Below are 14,926 nucleotides of genomic sequence, written 5' to 3'. Positions count from 1 at the left end.
TTAAAGAACAAATTTTGAAATACTTGGGATGTCATCTTTACAGCTGAAGGTATAGTGCAGCTAATTGCTTGTGACACTTCAGGAGAAAAATGACAAATAAAAAGCTGAAAAACTGTTTAATCTATGTTTAATCATTTGTAGCCAATTTAAAATGTCTTTTTTTCTGGGTGTGTTTCATTGTCTTTGCAGTTTGCATTGCAGTCATTGATCAGTGATCCCATACTTGCATCGGATTTCTTTCTTGTCACTCTGAATCTGGCAAAGCTGATATTTTTGACCTTTTAAGTTATGGGAGAATAATAACCAGTGACCAGAGACACATGTAGCCATCAAAAAGACATTTTAAAGTTTGCTGGAGGATGTGTGTTACTGAAGCTCTATAATTCGTTGTTCTTTATATGTTATCAGTTTATGTTGGTACCTTGTTGGCTGTTATTCCCAACTTGAAACTCCCACCCAACTTTTTCCAAGTTCCCAGTTACTTAAATCTGTGTGTTCCAGATGAATGGTATGTTCTGCCCTAGACTCTGGGTTTCTGTCATGTGTGATGTGAAGCTTTCCTACAGCCAAGATTATTGTTGTATGCCTATAGGACAATATTGAGAGGAGAAAAAAAAAAACCACCCCAAACTAAAACTCCTTCTGATTTGTTCTTAGTTCTTGTTTACATGAAAAATTGGGTTGTTATTATATGGCAAATTGTCCAGGTTCTGTACATGACATGTCCTCTCTTTTTCCATTTTTTTTCTGTCTAATGATGCAAATTGTGTACCAGTGGTAATGAATTCATTGTTATGCATCCAGTGAGAAACACTTAAGAATTGGGCACTAAAAGGATGTTTATCAACTCTTGACTTGGTAATGAGTGACAAAAATAGAGGAGGAATGAAGGTTTCATAAGCACTGTATTATCAGGCAATTTATCGAAGTACTCAACTTCAGAGGATACTTTAATTGGTGTATTCTGTAAAATGCAATATTTAAATATACTTGACAAGGATGGAGAAGGACTGAGAATCAAAAACAGCTTTTCTGTTGATGGATGCTTCTACCCAGGGCTGGCTCCCTTAGGTTCTCTGTATAAGTATCACTAACTCGTTGGTAAGATTTGCTCTCTTCTTTCAGATAAATCTATGCAAAAACAAACTTTATGATCTGTAAGTAAAAATGCATTCATTTCCAAAGTAGAACAGTTAGTGTGTACTTTTCCTTTTGTGCCTCAATTCTTCTTGGTTGTGTTAATTATCTGCCCTCTTTTTGCACTGCGACTTTAGGTCTGGGAATACTTTGAAGCAACAAACCTATTTTTTTTTCCAGCTGCCTTTTCAGGGAAATAGTTCATTCCACACTATCTGCTCTCTTCTGCTTTTCTCCTCCTTTATCTGTGATTGGCCACAGCCACTTTTTGATGCTATTTCTACAAAAGTGGTTGTAACACCAATTTCCAAGCATGCTGGGATTGTTAATTTGAACAACCCAACATCCGCCAGCTGCATGCATCAGGTTTTCTCTCATGAGCATAGTCCACTGTCTATTCAAATACTTCCTTAGAAGAACAAATGACAAGTTTACCTTGGTGAGATGCATTCCTGTTCGCTGGACATGGCTTTGAAATCTTGCTTTTGAATGACATTTGAATGCCACACGTTTAAGGCACTTTCCTCAGAAATGCAGAACCAAATCAGTGGCAGCAGTGCTTTAGGCTATGCTTATGAAGAAATACCTGTGAAAGCCTTAGATACTGAAGGCTGAAATCCTTAGTATCTCGGAGCCTTAAACCAATGAAATTCTATTTCCCTCTATTCATGATGTTTTGATCATTATATTCTTGCAAACAGTTCAGAGCAAACCTCTAGAGTCATGGTCACAGCCTCTCTTGTGACTCATGGGCATGCTGAATGGTTAATCCAGTAGATCTCAAATTTTAACCCTCCTTTATCTTTTTGTTCTTTTTTTTTTTTCCTTCTTTTTATCCTGTGTGTATCCCAAAATACTCTGTGGCTTTCCTTTTAACCTGATATGAAGTTTTCCTCTGACCTATAGCCTGTAACCTCTTTACCTCTGACCTAAGCCTCTTGCATGCCCAAATCCTCTTTTATAGGGAAAAAGAGAGAAATGTATGAGCATCCTGTCTTCTGCTTGGCCTCTCAAGTGATGGATTTAACCATTCGTGAGTACCTACCACCCTCCTCTCCATGCTGTCCTCACTTTCTCTGTTCTCATTACCTCAAGAAAGTCCAGATCCAAACCAACTCACTCTCCTTGCTTCAAGTCTTTTAGCATTGGCTTGTCTGTTGCTTCTGTCTGTGAAACCCAGTGTGAGAAGTCCAGTCACTTTCTATCAGCCTAAACCAGGTTAGACAATTAACCCATCTGTTTGTGACAAACTCAGACTGTCTGTAAGTTTTTTCAGTTCCTCTCTATGTCCGTGACCTGAATGCATTTTTACTTTGCTTCTGTGTAACCCCAGTTTGTAAAGTGCTTGTCACTGGTACACAATCAAAAGGTAGCAGCTACATTGTGGAGAAGTGAGCTAGAGGTCAGATAAAGGACACTTGGAAAAAGCCATCCCTTTGCCTGCGTATAAAATCTTTACCCAATCCTGTGTATAAGATCGTATAAGGCTGTCCTTTCTCTGTACATCAGATCTTAATGTCTCCTGTCTGTTAGCTCTCAGCGAAAGGATGCACTCTACTTGCTCTCCTCCTCAGTTTTTTTACTTACTCCTTTGCACCGAGCTCTGGAGGGGACACCCCGACCCTGCTGTCACTCGGAGACCCCCTCTGTGTCCTCAGAGCTCTCCCTCTCTGGTTTTCTATTTGTGCAGCGTTTTCTCTCACCTCCGTGAAAGGAGCTTCCTTTGGTAACCCCACGCTCGGGGGGGCGGGGGGCGAGACGGGGCGACTTTTCTTTTTTTCAAATGTCATATATCATGCATAACTGGGGGGCTGTGCGGTCCACTTGCTCATTAATCCTGCATATCTGTTCTTGTTTCTCTCTTTTCTCTCCTTGTTGCTTTCTCTCTTTCATATAGAGAATCAAAAGGACGCAGGTGAACAATTGTATATGCATTATAAATTGTTAGGACTGTTGAGTTATATTTATTTTGTTTTCTATTTTCATAGCTCCTTAAGATATGTACTCCTTCAGGCTGAAAATGGAGATGCATTGATACTTAAGGAGTTAATTTGTGCTGTCTACATAATCTCCTTTTCCTCTTTTCATAGAATAGAGCGTAGATTAAAAATACCCTGTAGAGGTGTAGTGCCTTCTTAGGAGACAGTTGTAGAGGAGAATCTAGTCTTTGTAAAGAGAAGGTTTCTTGTTTTTCAAAAGAACTGCAGCTCATTTTGGGTGAAAAAATGTTGGTGATTTGGCCATTAATTTTCCACACCTAACAAGCACATTTATAAGTAAACTAACGTTCATCTTTGGTTTTCATACCTTCTGTTTTCTGCCCTGATGGGAGGACTGGGTTTTTCTTTATTTCTATTTATTTGTTAATGTGTAACAAACAATCTGGTGGGACAGAAGTCGTGTTTGTCTCTCGTTTATAACCTGTGGTGACATGTAACAAGGCAAAGGCTCAGCTCAAGTGCACATCTCTGCAGAAGGGATGGTGGAGCCCTGCAGCCCCTCTTCTCGTTTCTGTTGTATCCCAGAGTCCTAGTTCCAAAGTCCTTGAAACCTGAACTGTTCATTCCTTTTTGTGAGTAGATTGTTCTGTTTTGTGGGGAAAAAAGAAAGGATCCAGTTGATTTCAGCTCTGTTTGCACAGGGAAATTGCTCTAGAAGAGCAGTACAAGAGGCTGGGCCAGGTTTTGGCTTCCCCAGACCTCCTCAGCTCAAATTTGGCCCATTATCTTTTGCATCGTAGTAAAATGAATTGTAAATAGCAATCAATATTTAGAAAATGGAGAATAATTTTCCTTACATCTATGAAAGGTGCAAATAATCAAAAGTAAATAGGACAGCCCTAATTATTACCATTAACTGTAACAATTAGAGTGAGCACAGGCTGTTGTGCGTTAAGCACAATAACTGCATGGAGCATCTTGCTTGCTGCAACAACCTGTCACGTGCCTGCAGTTTAAAAATTCAGAAGGACATTCCTATGGCCCAGCTTGTTTAAAAATAACCTGCTTCTTCCCAATGCTTGGAGCAAGTGAAAGGGCACAGGGAGTTGTGACCCCACTGCTTTGTGCCCACATATCTCCCTTTGTTTTAAATAAAAAAATTTCAGGCAAGGTCAGCAGGACTCACTTGAAACTGGTTCCTCAGCTTAAGTGGAGTCAAAAGTGACCGGGGTTTGGCCTGACTTTTTTATTTTTCCAGAAGCAAGAAGAAAAATAAGATGCTGAAAACAACTTCTTAAACACACAAGTGTTACCCTTTGGTTCTCCTTTCTCCTGAGAAGTGTGTAGTCTCTTGCCTTGCATTAAAATATTGAAATAGAACATTAAACAGGAAAGTGTGCTAAAAGAATTTAAAATAAATTACTTAATTTAATTATTAATCAGACAAAGCTACTAACACTCAGATTAATAATTGTAACCTTTTAATAAATGTTTATTTACGTAAGTCAGGAATGCATAATTATTTTAGAAAAGAAAAACTTCTCCATCTCTTATGCACGGGGATCCCATGAACACAAATGCCACCTTGCACTGCTGGAGTTGGATACTGGCAGCTTCAGAGGTGGTGCCAGCCAAGGCAGAAGTTGTCAGTTTGACAACTGATTGTGTTTGATGTAAGACTGGAGGGGGGGGTTCAGTTTTCAGACTGAGTGATTCTCATATTGCAATGTGGGTTTGATCTCTGTAAAGAGAGGTTCCTTGTGGTGGTGTTGAGTTGGTGCACAGAGATGAGCAGTGAAGGAGACATGGGGATGGAGACAGGTCTCACCTCGGTGTTTAGTGCCAGGCTGTGGGTGGCAGAGCAGTGGGATGTCTCATGGAAAGTAGCTGGAGAGCAGAAGGACCCACTAAAGTCCTATTGCTCTGTCCCCAAGGCAAATCACCTACTCTTGGGCTATCCAAAAATACAAGGTTTTTGCTTGTCCGGCAGCCACTCTCTCCCCTGTGCAGGGAAGGAGCCTCCCAAGGCACCACATCTCACCTTGCTGCACAGCTGGCACACACTGTCCTCCCTGGATACACTCCTGGGGAAGCTTAACCTCACTTGAAAACACACCCAGTGGTGATGCCACGTGGGTGTGAAGCTGGAGCCCGGTCAGCTCAGGGGTCAGTGCTGACCACAGAGCAGCGAGGGGCAGCTGCAGTGCCTGTACAGAGGCAGAGATCTCTCAGGTGCCTGTGTCAGGCTGGGGACCCGAGTGCACCCACAGGAGAGGGACTGAGCTCGGCAGCTTGGGCTGCGTCAGCCCGAGCTGGCACCAGCCTTGGAGCATCTTGATCGTAACTCACCCCAGCAGGCGTGGAAGGCGTCCTCCACCGAGGAAACGGGTGCAGGAGAGGTTGGTTTTAGACTAGAGCAACACAGCAGGTTGTTAAGAAGCAGTGGCATTTTCCAAGGCATTCGTACTGGCCCTTGTCACAGTCCCATGCTCACTTTACGTCACTCGCCCTCCCTATTTCTGGAACTCAGCCTGGGAAGCTCTGTGCACATATCCGTAACCCAGCCGAGGAGCTGAGCTGCTTGTCAATTGACCAGGTCCAAGGCAAGGAGAGGTCCTGTGTTACCCATCAGCCCAGCCCTGGCTGGGCAATCACTCCAGCATCTGCGATAAACCACAAAGCTTTAAAAAAAAAAAATTGCATTCTTTGAGTAAATAAAAATGTAAAATATATGAAAACACCCATCTTTGTGTGCAGGAGTGGAGGCTGAAGTCATGAATAAATCCTGTACTTTCACTCAGGCATGACTATAACCTGTATCCATGCGTGCTGAAATGCTGCTTTATTTGTTTCGTTCCTTGAAGTGGCATTTGGCTGTGTTTAACAAAGAATTGTTACGCAGCTTTCAAGATTTCCTCTTGCCCTTTCAAAGGCAGTGTCTGAAGCAGTACAAAGTTATTGAAAGAGCTTCAGAAATTCAGAGATCTGCATTCTGATGTTATCTTTCTATGAGTCTCCCACCAACTGCGGGAGCAACTTGCTGCCTGGGGCATGAGACAAAATTCAGATAGGCACAAATTCTTCACTAAGCTCAATAACAACTAGAAAATGAGGAGAGCAGTTCTCTCTTCAGTATGTTGAGGTTTTGAGGTGAATTGGCATCTCTTTCTGAATTTAAAAAAAACAAATTCTATGATTTTTTTCCTTCCTTTAAAATAAAACTTCTTATTTTGAGAGAAAAGAATACCATCGCTGAAATCCTTTTCAGATCCATGCAAATTAATTTCATGAGTATAATAAAAGGCTGCCCTTCTTTGTCCTTGGGCTAAGTCCATTGTGCTTTATAGTTGTCTTGAGTACAGCAGCTTTTTGTATAGTTTTGATGATTGGCTCACAAATGAATGCACACATAACACTTGGATGTTAAAGCCTTTGGCAAGGGTCATATATTTTTAATTATTATGAGGAAATTGTTGAATCGGTGGCTACGCTTCTAAAACGTATGAAAAGTCGATAATATTTTTCTCCTATTGCAAGTATAATTCTTAGTGTTGCTGATGTCTTAGTAACCCGTGTAGCAGAAATCATAGTGCCGAGGGAGAAATACGTAGTTCAAAAATCTTCCAGTCTGTAAAGAGTCACACACAACGAATTGTGTGCAGTATCTATACCCAAAGTAGTGCAGATTTATCAAATACCTGTTATTGCAGGCTGAAGCTCACTGCAAGCACAAACCCAGAATTTTCCAAGTAATTTGAGCTTCTGCAAGTACTTTATGTGCCAGTATCATGCAGAAGCATAAAAACCTGTAGAAGTTTGTCCAGGAAAGCATTTTGTCAGGCAGTAAGAAGCTGCTCCTGGCTCTGATTTCAGTGATGAAGGTGTTTAAATCTTACTCATCTGACACACATGAGCAGCAAGTACAAGAGCATTTCTGATACTTAAACTGTAGTAGCTACTGGCTGTAGTGAGAGACCAGAGAGGAAAAGGACAGGGAAAAAAGAAAAGCCGAAGTGAAACAAAACTTGCCACGCGCTGCAGCTGATCACTAGCAAGTGCCATAAAACCCATCCAGCCTCACACATCTCCCTCGCTCTGAGCAAGAGCTGAGCCAGCCCTGAAAGGGACTTCACGTGTCATCTCTGAGACCTGGACTTAGAGAAGTATGTGTACTCAAGTGCCTCATAGGGCATGGCTGTCACAACCCCATTTCTATTTAAATTTACAGAGGAAAATAATACATTTCCTTAGCAAGACATTAGTCTTTTAAATTTTCTTGCAATAAAGAGACGACAAAGAAAAGCATGAGTTGGGGCTCATGGGTGTTCAGTGCCCCCAGGAACAGAGAGAACTCTTCCCCTCCTTCAGCTCCAGGTGGTTCCACAGCCATCATGCCAGAGCCTTGAATTTGGGTCTGAAAAACTGAAATGTGCGAAAAGAGCTGAATATTTGTGCAGATTGGGCCAGATCAGAATTACATCAAGAGTTTGTTGCTTAGCCTGCTCCAGTGCCTTGTGGGAGCTTGTTTCCAAGAGCGGGTGGTGGTGGGGGGATGCCAGGAGCAGGGTAAGGTGCTGGAGGGGTCTCTCACAGGCCCCCCAGAGAAGTGAGAGCCACCCCGGGGCACTGTGCTGACAACTGCACAGCGGGAGCCTCCTCCAAGCTGTTCTGTACGCGCTGCACTAGCGACTCGTGAAGATGCTGCTGCATCTCTTGCCTTTTCCTCCTCCTCCTCCTTCTCTATTAATGACTTTTCCCTAGGACAGAAAACACTTGTGCTAATCAGGCCCGTTCAACACTCTGGGGTCTGGATGTCTGTGAAGCCTAAGAGCTATTTTTGGATGGGTAGCTGTTAGGGGCGCAGGGGCTAGACTCCACATTTAAGGATGCTTGGGGTCTGCGGTGAGGTGTGCAATGGGGTGCAACTCAGATTCTTTCACCTTGGCTTTGGCACTCTTAGGAAGAGCTTTCTGTCTTTGACACCCCCAACTTTGACACCCAGCAGGCTTCCCTGGGTGGCAAGGGGTTCCCACCCTGTGGTTGTCAGACATCGGTGGGAGGAGATGTACAATTCCTGCTCCCCACCATCCCTTCCCATTCAGAGACCGTGGCACAAACTGTTCTCCATAGTGATGGGCAGTAAAATATTCTTCCTACATCTGCATGTCAAGCTCAGGAGCAATCAGTGAGTAGCCAAATTGAATTCTTGCTTATGTTTTAGAGTGAAAGTCATTAGGCCAATGCCCAAAAAGCAGCTATTTTTGTCACTTGAGGCTCAGAGGTTTGTTTCTGGGGACAAAATCACCCTTGGTAAATGTTGAACAAAGATCAGGATTACTCCAGAGATGAATGAATAGATTTGCTTTTCCTATTGTAAGAAAACAAGGAAAAGAAAAAAGCCAGTAGCTTGAATCTGAAGGTCTTGAATTAATCATTACACAGCTTAAAAGACTAAAAATGTGTGTGTGTGTGTGTGTGTATGTGCACACACGTGTGCACTGTGTGTGTTTTTATGTATGTGTGTATATCTATCCCTGTGTATGGAGAGGGGCACCAACCTAACTCACACTCCTTAATGGTTTATTTGAATATTCTTTATTATACTTCGATAAATGTTACAGTTCTGTGAGAAATAAAAGCAATCAGAAATCTCCTTTGCACAAGCCAACTGATTTTTTTTCCCCACTGGAAAATGCAAGCAAAATGGCAAGGACTTTTGGCAATAGAATGTCCAGATAAATATGCCAGATTCCTTGCAAATGACATGATTAAAAATAGTCACAATGCTACTAAAAACTGTTATTAAAAGGAATAGAAACTATTGTGTTAATATATTCACAGTATATAATTTATTCTCTGGGTGTACGTAAAAGGAAAGGCTATTTTCTTTGAATTTTTCCTATGCTGATATTGTAAACTATATGACAGATGGGTCAAGTCCTGATTGCAGTATTCTAACATTTGGAATAGCAAGTAACATATTTGATAGAGCTGGCAAGTTTTTATATATGATTCAACCCAGAATATAAAAGCCACTAGAATTCCAAGTTGAAAATAATTAAATGAGCTGGAAACGATCAGGAACCACACATTTTTAAGTGACAGATTTTTTTACATGTTTAAATTGCACAAGAATATTTTATAGCTCCCTTTAACCAACAGTGACGTTTAATTCTAAAATGTGTAATTGATATTTGCAAAGCAATTAATTCTTATGGCTCATTATTCTATTGCTAAACGTGCCTAAGCATTGGGGAGCTGACTTCAAGTCGTGTTTGTAGTTCACCTTTTCTGAATTCCAGAGTTTTAACTGAATTAACCCATCTCAGTCTCCTCGTGTGACTGTGCAAAGTGAGGTTTCATGCTTGCATTGAATTTTTAGCTTTCTGATTGTGCGATACTGTAGGATGTTCAAATCTGCTGACTTCTAGAATGTGTGTTGTCAAATGGTGTCATTGCCGTGTAATACCCCAAATACCAATAAGCAAAAACCCAGCAGCTTATTCCATTTGTATCTGATCATTTCTGCTTATGTTCCTTTTGAAATTTCCATCCTTTTTTGTCACTGTTTATATGAAGTCATTTGTCTCTTTACTTTTGGCGTCTCTCTCTCTCTCCGTCATGCCACAACCAGCCCGTCCGCCCAAGCCTAAGCCGCCGGCTGGGCCACCATCATCTCCTCAAACGCAGACTAACATGATAGATCATATGCTCAAAGGCATGGCCAAACAGCCGCCAAGTACTGTAATAGTCTTCCTTTCTTTTATTCAGTGGTTCTCTAGTCTAGCAGCCGCTCGTGTAGCAGTAGAAAGCTAGTCCTCATATGCAGCTTTATACAAAACACCTAGCGCGACGTGGTGGGTTTTAGAGATTTAGAGGTAGCATTTATTTCAAAATGTCCACATTTTTTTGTCTAGCAATGTCTGACATATGCAACATTTTCAAATATCAACGTCAGCACAAAATAACATTGTTGTTGCATAACATTTTGCATGGAAACTATAAATATGTATGAGCTTTACATGATGTTGGATGAAATGTTTGATAAGTATATCGTATACGTTTCATGTAACTGTCAGTGCTCCAGCTATCTTAGCAGAATATTCTGATGTATAGTAACTTAACCAGGGAAATATTTAAAATAAGAAGGAAAAAAATTAAGATTGACATCTGCTGGCTGCCAAAGTTATATAAGCATCAATATTTTCTTTAAAGACAGCATCTTTGAGCAGTTGTTCTTATTAACACTTTTGTCTTTTAGTTATATTTGAGAGCAGATCAATGTTGCAAATGAGAATGGGCCTGATGCTGCACTGATCAATGGAAAAGCTTCCCCTTGGCTTCAGAGGTGCAGAAACAACCAGATCTTACTGAGGGACCTGTCTTTGGGCTCCTTTTGCAAAAGGAAGTGTTTTCTGCTTCTTGTAGCCATTGAGGTGCTGGATAGTATAGGACAAAGACTGAGGAGTTAACGAGGAGTGCTCCAATTTCAGTATTTGCTCAGTAAATTATATTAAGGGGAACCTTGATTTTTTTGTTTGTTTGTTTCTGATGGTACAAGAAGCAGCTGGAAAAACTGGAGAAGAAAAACCCAAGGCCCTTATCTGTGCCATAAATCAGTCGAAGTGTAGAGTTCATTTGCATGGTGTTTTATCATCCCTCAGCCAAGCTGAGCCCCTACAGTGCCAGACTCCAGCTTGCTGAGCTCCTCCAAAAACCAGCCACATTTGGGACTGTCCTGAAACATACAGATTTCCTTTTCAAGGGGACTGTGTAACCTGCCAACAGGTATTCAGGGAGAACTAGGGGCTGGCAAGACTTTGAGGGGGAGAATGAAGTCCTGGATGCTTCCTGAGCCTTCAGTAAAGCAGGGATTTCTCCCTGGGTGACCCAGTCCAGCAGAACAGGCCATCTTGTGCAAATTCAAGTTTCTGTCCCACCAATAAACAAGACCAAAACACTAGGGAAAAAAAACAGGATGTGTGGAAAGCTGGAGTGAGATGCCCAGTCAGTACCTGGCCTGTTGGCATATGGATCCCAAGGGGAGAGGTCTTCCACTCCACTCCTGCTCCGAACAACCATCGCAGGGAGAGTTTGCACACCCCAGGACAGTGAGCTGCTGTTTGATACCATGGAGAGGCCAAAATATCTATGAATGCTGAGATATGATCTGGCTGTGTAGTGAAATGCCCCTCTTTGCCCTTGCTGCTCAGGAGAGCTGGGACTGGTACCTGGGTGTGAACTAGAGAGACATGTCTCTGGTCAGCTGTACAGAAGCTGTCTTTCAGTGAAATTGTGATTATTTTCTTTTCCTCTACATTATTTCTAGTGAAATGCTCTAAGTATTCTATATTGTTAGAACCTCACATTTTTAATGTGTTATTAATAATGTAAATTACTTGGAAGAATATAATTTAATTATTTTTTAGAGTTTTCAGAAAACTCTGCAAAATAACTCAACATAGGTGAACACCAAGCTCCAGGATTTAAACTCTTTGGTTTGTTTTGCGGGGTTTTTGTTGTAAAGTTGCATCTCTTTTCCCATACAAATCTTACCTATGAGCGTGGGATTTACCACTTTTCACTCCCTCCAGCATGCATAACTCCTGACCCTTGTGGAGTTAAATCCTGGAGCAAGACAGACCTGCGAGCTTTGCTTTTAGTAGCAGGTGACATTTAAATTGCTCGAGTCTGACAATTTATTACAAGTGCAGACAGATTTGTTTGAATTGATCTTCTTAAAAGAATTTTTAAATAATACAGACATGATTCCTATAATAGCATCATCTACGTCGAATGATACATATTGTTCATACATTAGTGGCCAGATGCTGTCTTTAGGGAATGTGATGTTCTTATTTGAGCTAATAAAGTTCCACCGTAAAGCAAACCAACTCTGACAGTATTGTGAAACTTGGAGCTGGAGCACTGTATTTCCATAGTATAATAACGAATGTGGCTTTCTGGTTTGCTCAGTACTAATTATATAAGCATTTAACATATGCATGAAAAGATCTTTAAAGCTGCAGAATATTATGGTTCTTTTTTTTAACCTCTAAAATAACTTACTCTTCGTCTAGCTTTTCACCCTGCCTTCCTTTTAACTTGAGTTCTTGTACTACAGAGAATGTAGGCCGGTTAGTCACACCAGCTAAAAAGTTAGAAGATACAATACGTCTGGCAGAGTTGGTAATTGAAGTCCTACAGCAAAATGAAGAGCACCATGCAGAGGTGAGCAGCGTCCCCGGCGAGGTCATGTCCCCCCAGGCCTTCCACAGGATCTGGTGGGGGCTTTGTATATCTGTGTGATGTCTTCCCAACTGGTGCTGGGTTATCTTTTTTAAAAGCTGAGAGTACACTCAAGTACGACAAAGGCAAAGTACACTTCAGGAGGAATGTGTTTTCAGAGGGGAGGGAGGGATAAAGGATGAATTAATTGAGTTGTGCTCTCCTCGATGTCAGTTTGCAGCCTTTCTGACAGTGCCAGCAGAAGCTGAATCTGGCCAAAATATTCACCGCCAACAACCTGCAAGAGCAAGCCTGTCCACTTTCCAGAAAGGTCGTATTTCCAAATCATGACCTGTGTGTGTGTGCCTCCAGCCAGCATGAGCGGGGTCCCTGCCGCAGCTGCCGCTCCTGCTGTCCGGAGGGGAGCAAGGAAAACTGAAACAAGACACAACAATTCTCCTTTCTGCCCCTTTCTGAGAATTCAGGTTGTTTCCAGGGGTCTCCCTGAGCCCCCCTAGTACATGATTAATTCACCTGGTTTCCTGTTGGTCTCTTCTGCCTTGGCTTATTGGGAATACTTCAATTACTAGTCACAGAGGTTAGGATGAACTATGCTCTGTTCCTCATTGTCTGGGTTATCTAAGGTCTAATACAACCACTCTTAACTCTTCGAAGCACCTTAACAGAAAGATTCATTTTTTAAAACCAGTGAAACCATGTCATAGTCAAATATACACCAGAAAATCATGAGGCTTGATCCTGGAAACACTTGATCCCACAGGCAGCTGGCATGGCTGGCTGTAGTCCTGCTCTCAGCACGTCAGGACATTTCTGCCTGAGCAGGTGATGTTGCATATCCATGTAAGTATTTGCAGGATTGAGACCTGAGTTCTCTGTAGATCTGGTGCTCTTGAATGAATATCGAGAGGTTAATAATTTTAAAATTCGGATGAACAGTTATTGTTTATGACTGTAGGTATTGTTGCACTCTCACTTTTTTCTCTTTTCCTTCCCACTGGTATATATATATAGATATACTCACAATATTTTGCATTAAGTGCCTTTGATAAATAATTTCACAGTCACCTAAAAATCATTCCAGTGTGTATTAAATATGCAGTATAGTTTTACTTATTGATAATACACAGCAATCCACAAAACCCAACTAATGCCTGATTACATATTTAAATTTCCTCCCTGTTTTTCTACTGTTCATTCAATCTTGGATGATCCTGGCAGGGGAAAGAGGTATGTGACTAAACCGAATGACACGAGTCACTCCTGTCATATTCCGTGCATGCCCTCTCAGTGCCATGTTTCCTACTGGGATTTTACCCTGGTTGCCCTCGCTTCCCTAACTTTGACCGAGGAATGTAACAGCAACTTTGGGTCGGCTGCTTGCAGAGCTGGTAGCCTGACACAGGAGGGTAAATGTGGCATAGCAGTCCAGTCCATGCATGCAGCAATGGGTATATTTTACGAGCGCTGCAGTTACATCCCAACACAACCCTACCTGCCTGGACTCGCTCCTCAGCCTGTTGTTACCTGTCGTTTGCATTCACCCAACCTCTAGTACACTGTGGTGGAGCTGGGCTAAGTACTACAGGAGTGCCTAGAATGGTAGTGGTCTTCCTCTGGTTTTGTCTGTATGTGCCTTGTACTGGATATACAGTATTTATATGTAGAGAGAGAATATATGGGGTGAAGAGTGAAATAAACCTTGTTTTTACTAAAGCAAGGGGTGCTTGAGAGCACTATGCTTGTGCAAAAACTGTTTTATTCCACTCCTCACCAGCACAGGCTGGATGTACAACCAGCTGGGAAGGAGCTGTTTTTTAAAACACAGCTTATTTTGAGAAGAGGAAGCAGTTGCAGGACCAGTCACACTCAGCCAGCCACACTGCCAAGATCCTCACATGAGGAGGAAGGCTCAGAACTGTTCTCCAGCATCTTTTGTGTCACAAGGTTTTGATTAGAGACAGAAGGTTAATGCCAACACAGATAGGAGGCATCCCCATCCCTTGTTCTGAACGGTGACTTGGAAGGATGAAATCCATCTCTCTCCAGAAGCCCGGCACACTGTCGGTGCAGTTTTGAATCCCTGTCCTGAGGGTGGCTGTGGCATTTCAGCAGTGCACAGGCAGCTGGCCAGCTCTCTGCACTCTTTGAATTGCACCCAGGGAAGAGAGAGAAGAAGCTGGGTGGTTTATCGTTGATTTTTGGTGTGTTGTAGCCACATTATGCTGTTACAGTGCAATGAGCACTGCTAAGGTATTACACTTTCTTCCCCTCCCCCCCTGCCCCCCATATAATTCCAGGTGACTTTTTTTAATATGCTGTCACTCACCTGGAGAAGGCTTGTCCTGTGAGGTATGACTCTTTGGTGTACTTCACTTACTCAGCTGAAAATTAAGTTGCACTGCTTACTGAAGAAATGCCTCACTTTACTGAAAAATAATAGTTTTTGCAATTAACACACGCCCCTTTTTCCCCCATGTGGACATCCAGGCAGACTCCCTAATGAAAATGTAGAAAATAACACTCAGATCACGTTCAAAAATCATTACAAGAGGAGTATCGTGTCTAGTCAGTTGGGTTTGTCTTACCCATAAGAAAGAAGC

At 42.0% G+C, this 14,926-nt stretch overlaps 1 protein-coding gene across 5 annotated transcripts in view; it reads left to right on the top strand.

Moving 5' to 3' along the window:
- The window catches only part of CADPS (calcium dependent secretion activator), a 206,890-nt gene that overhangs the window by 138,397 nt on the left and 53,567 nt on the right, over positions 1-14,926 (top strand). For 2 of the 5 annotated variants that reach the window (XM_066195040.1, XM_066195037.1), the window contains exons 17-19: positions 2,102-2,170; positions 3,035-3,052; positions 12,202-12,308. In XM_066195040.1, the coding sequence (XP_066051137.1) occupies positions 2,102-2,170; positions 3,035-3,052; positions 12,202-12,308 (194 nt within the window). The remainder of the gene's footprint in view (positions 1-2,101; positions 2,171-3,034; positions 3,053-12,201; positions 12,309-14,926) is intronic. The other 3 variants (XM_066195041.1, XM_066195039.1, XM_066195038.1) reach the window with 2 other exon arrangements.

This window comes from Chamaea fasciata, unplaced genomic scaffold (genome assembly GCF_029207755.1).
Source record: "Chamaea fasciata isolate MVZ Bird 193981 ecotype frontalis unplaced genomic scaffold, bChaFas1.0.hap1 SCAF_13, whole genome shotgun sequence".
NCBI lineage: Eukaryota > Metazoa > Chordata > Aves > Passeriformes > Sylviidae > Chamaea > Chamaea fasciata.
Note: the sequence above shows the minus strand (reverse complement) of the source record. Positions and strands in the feature narration are given on the sequence as shown.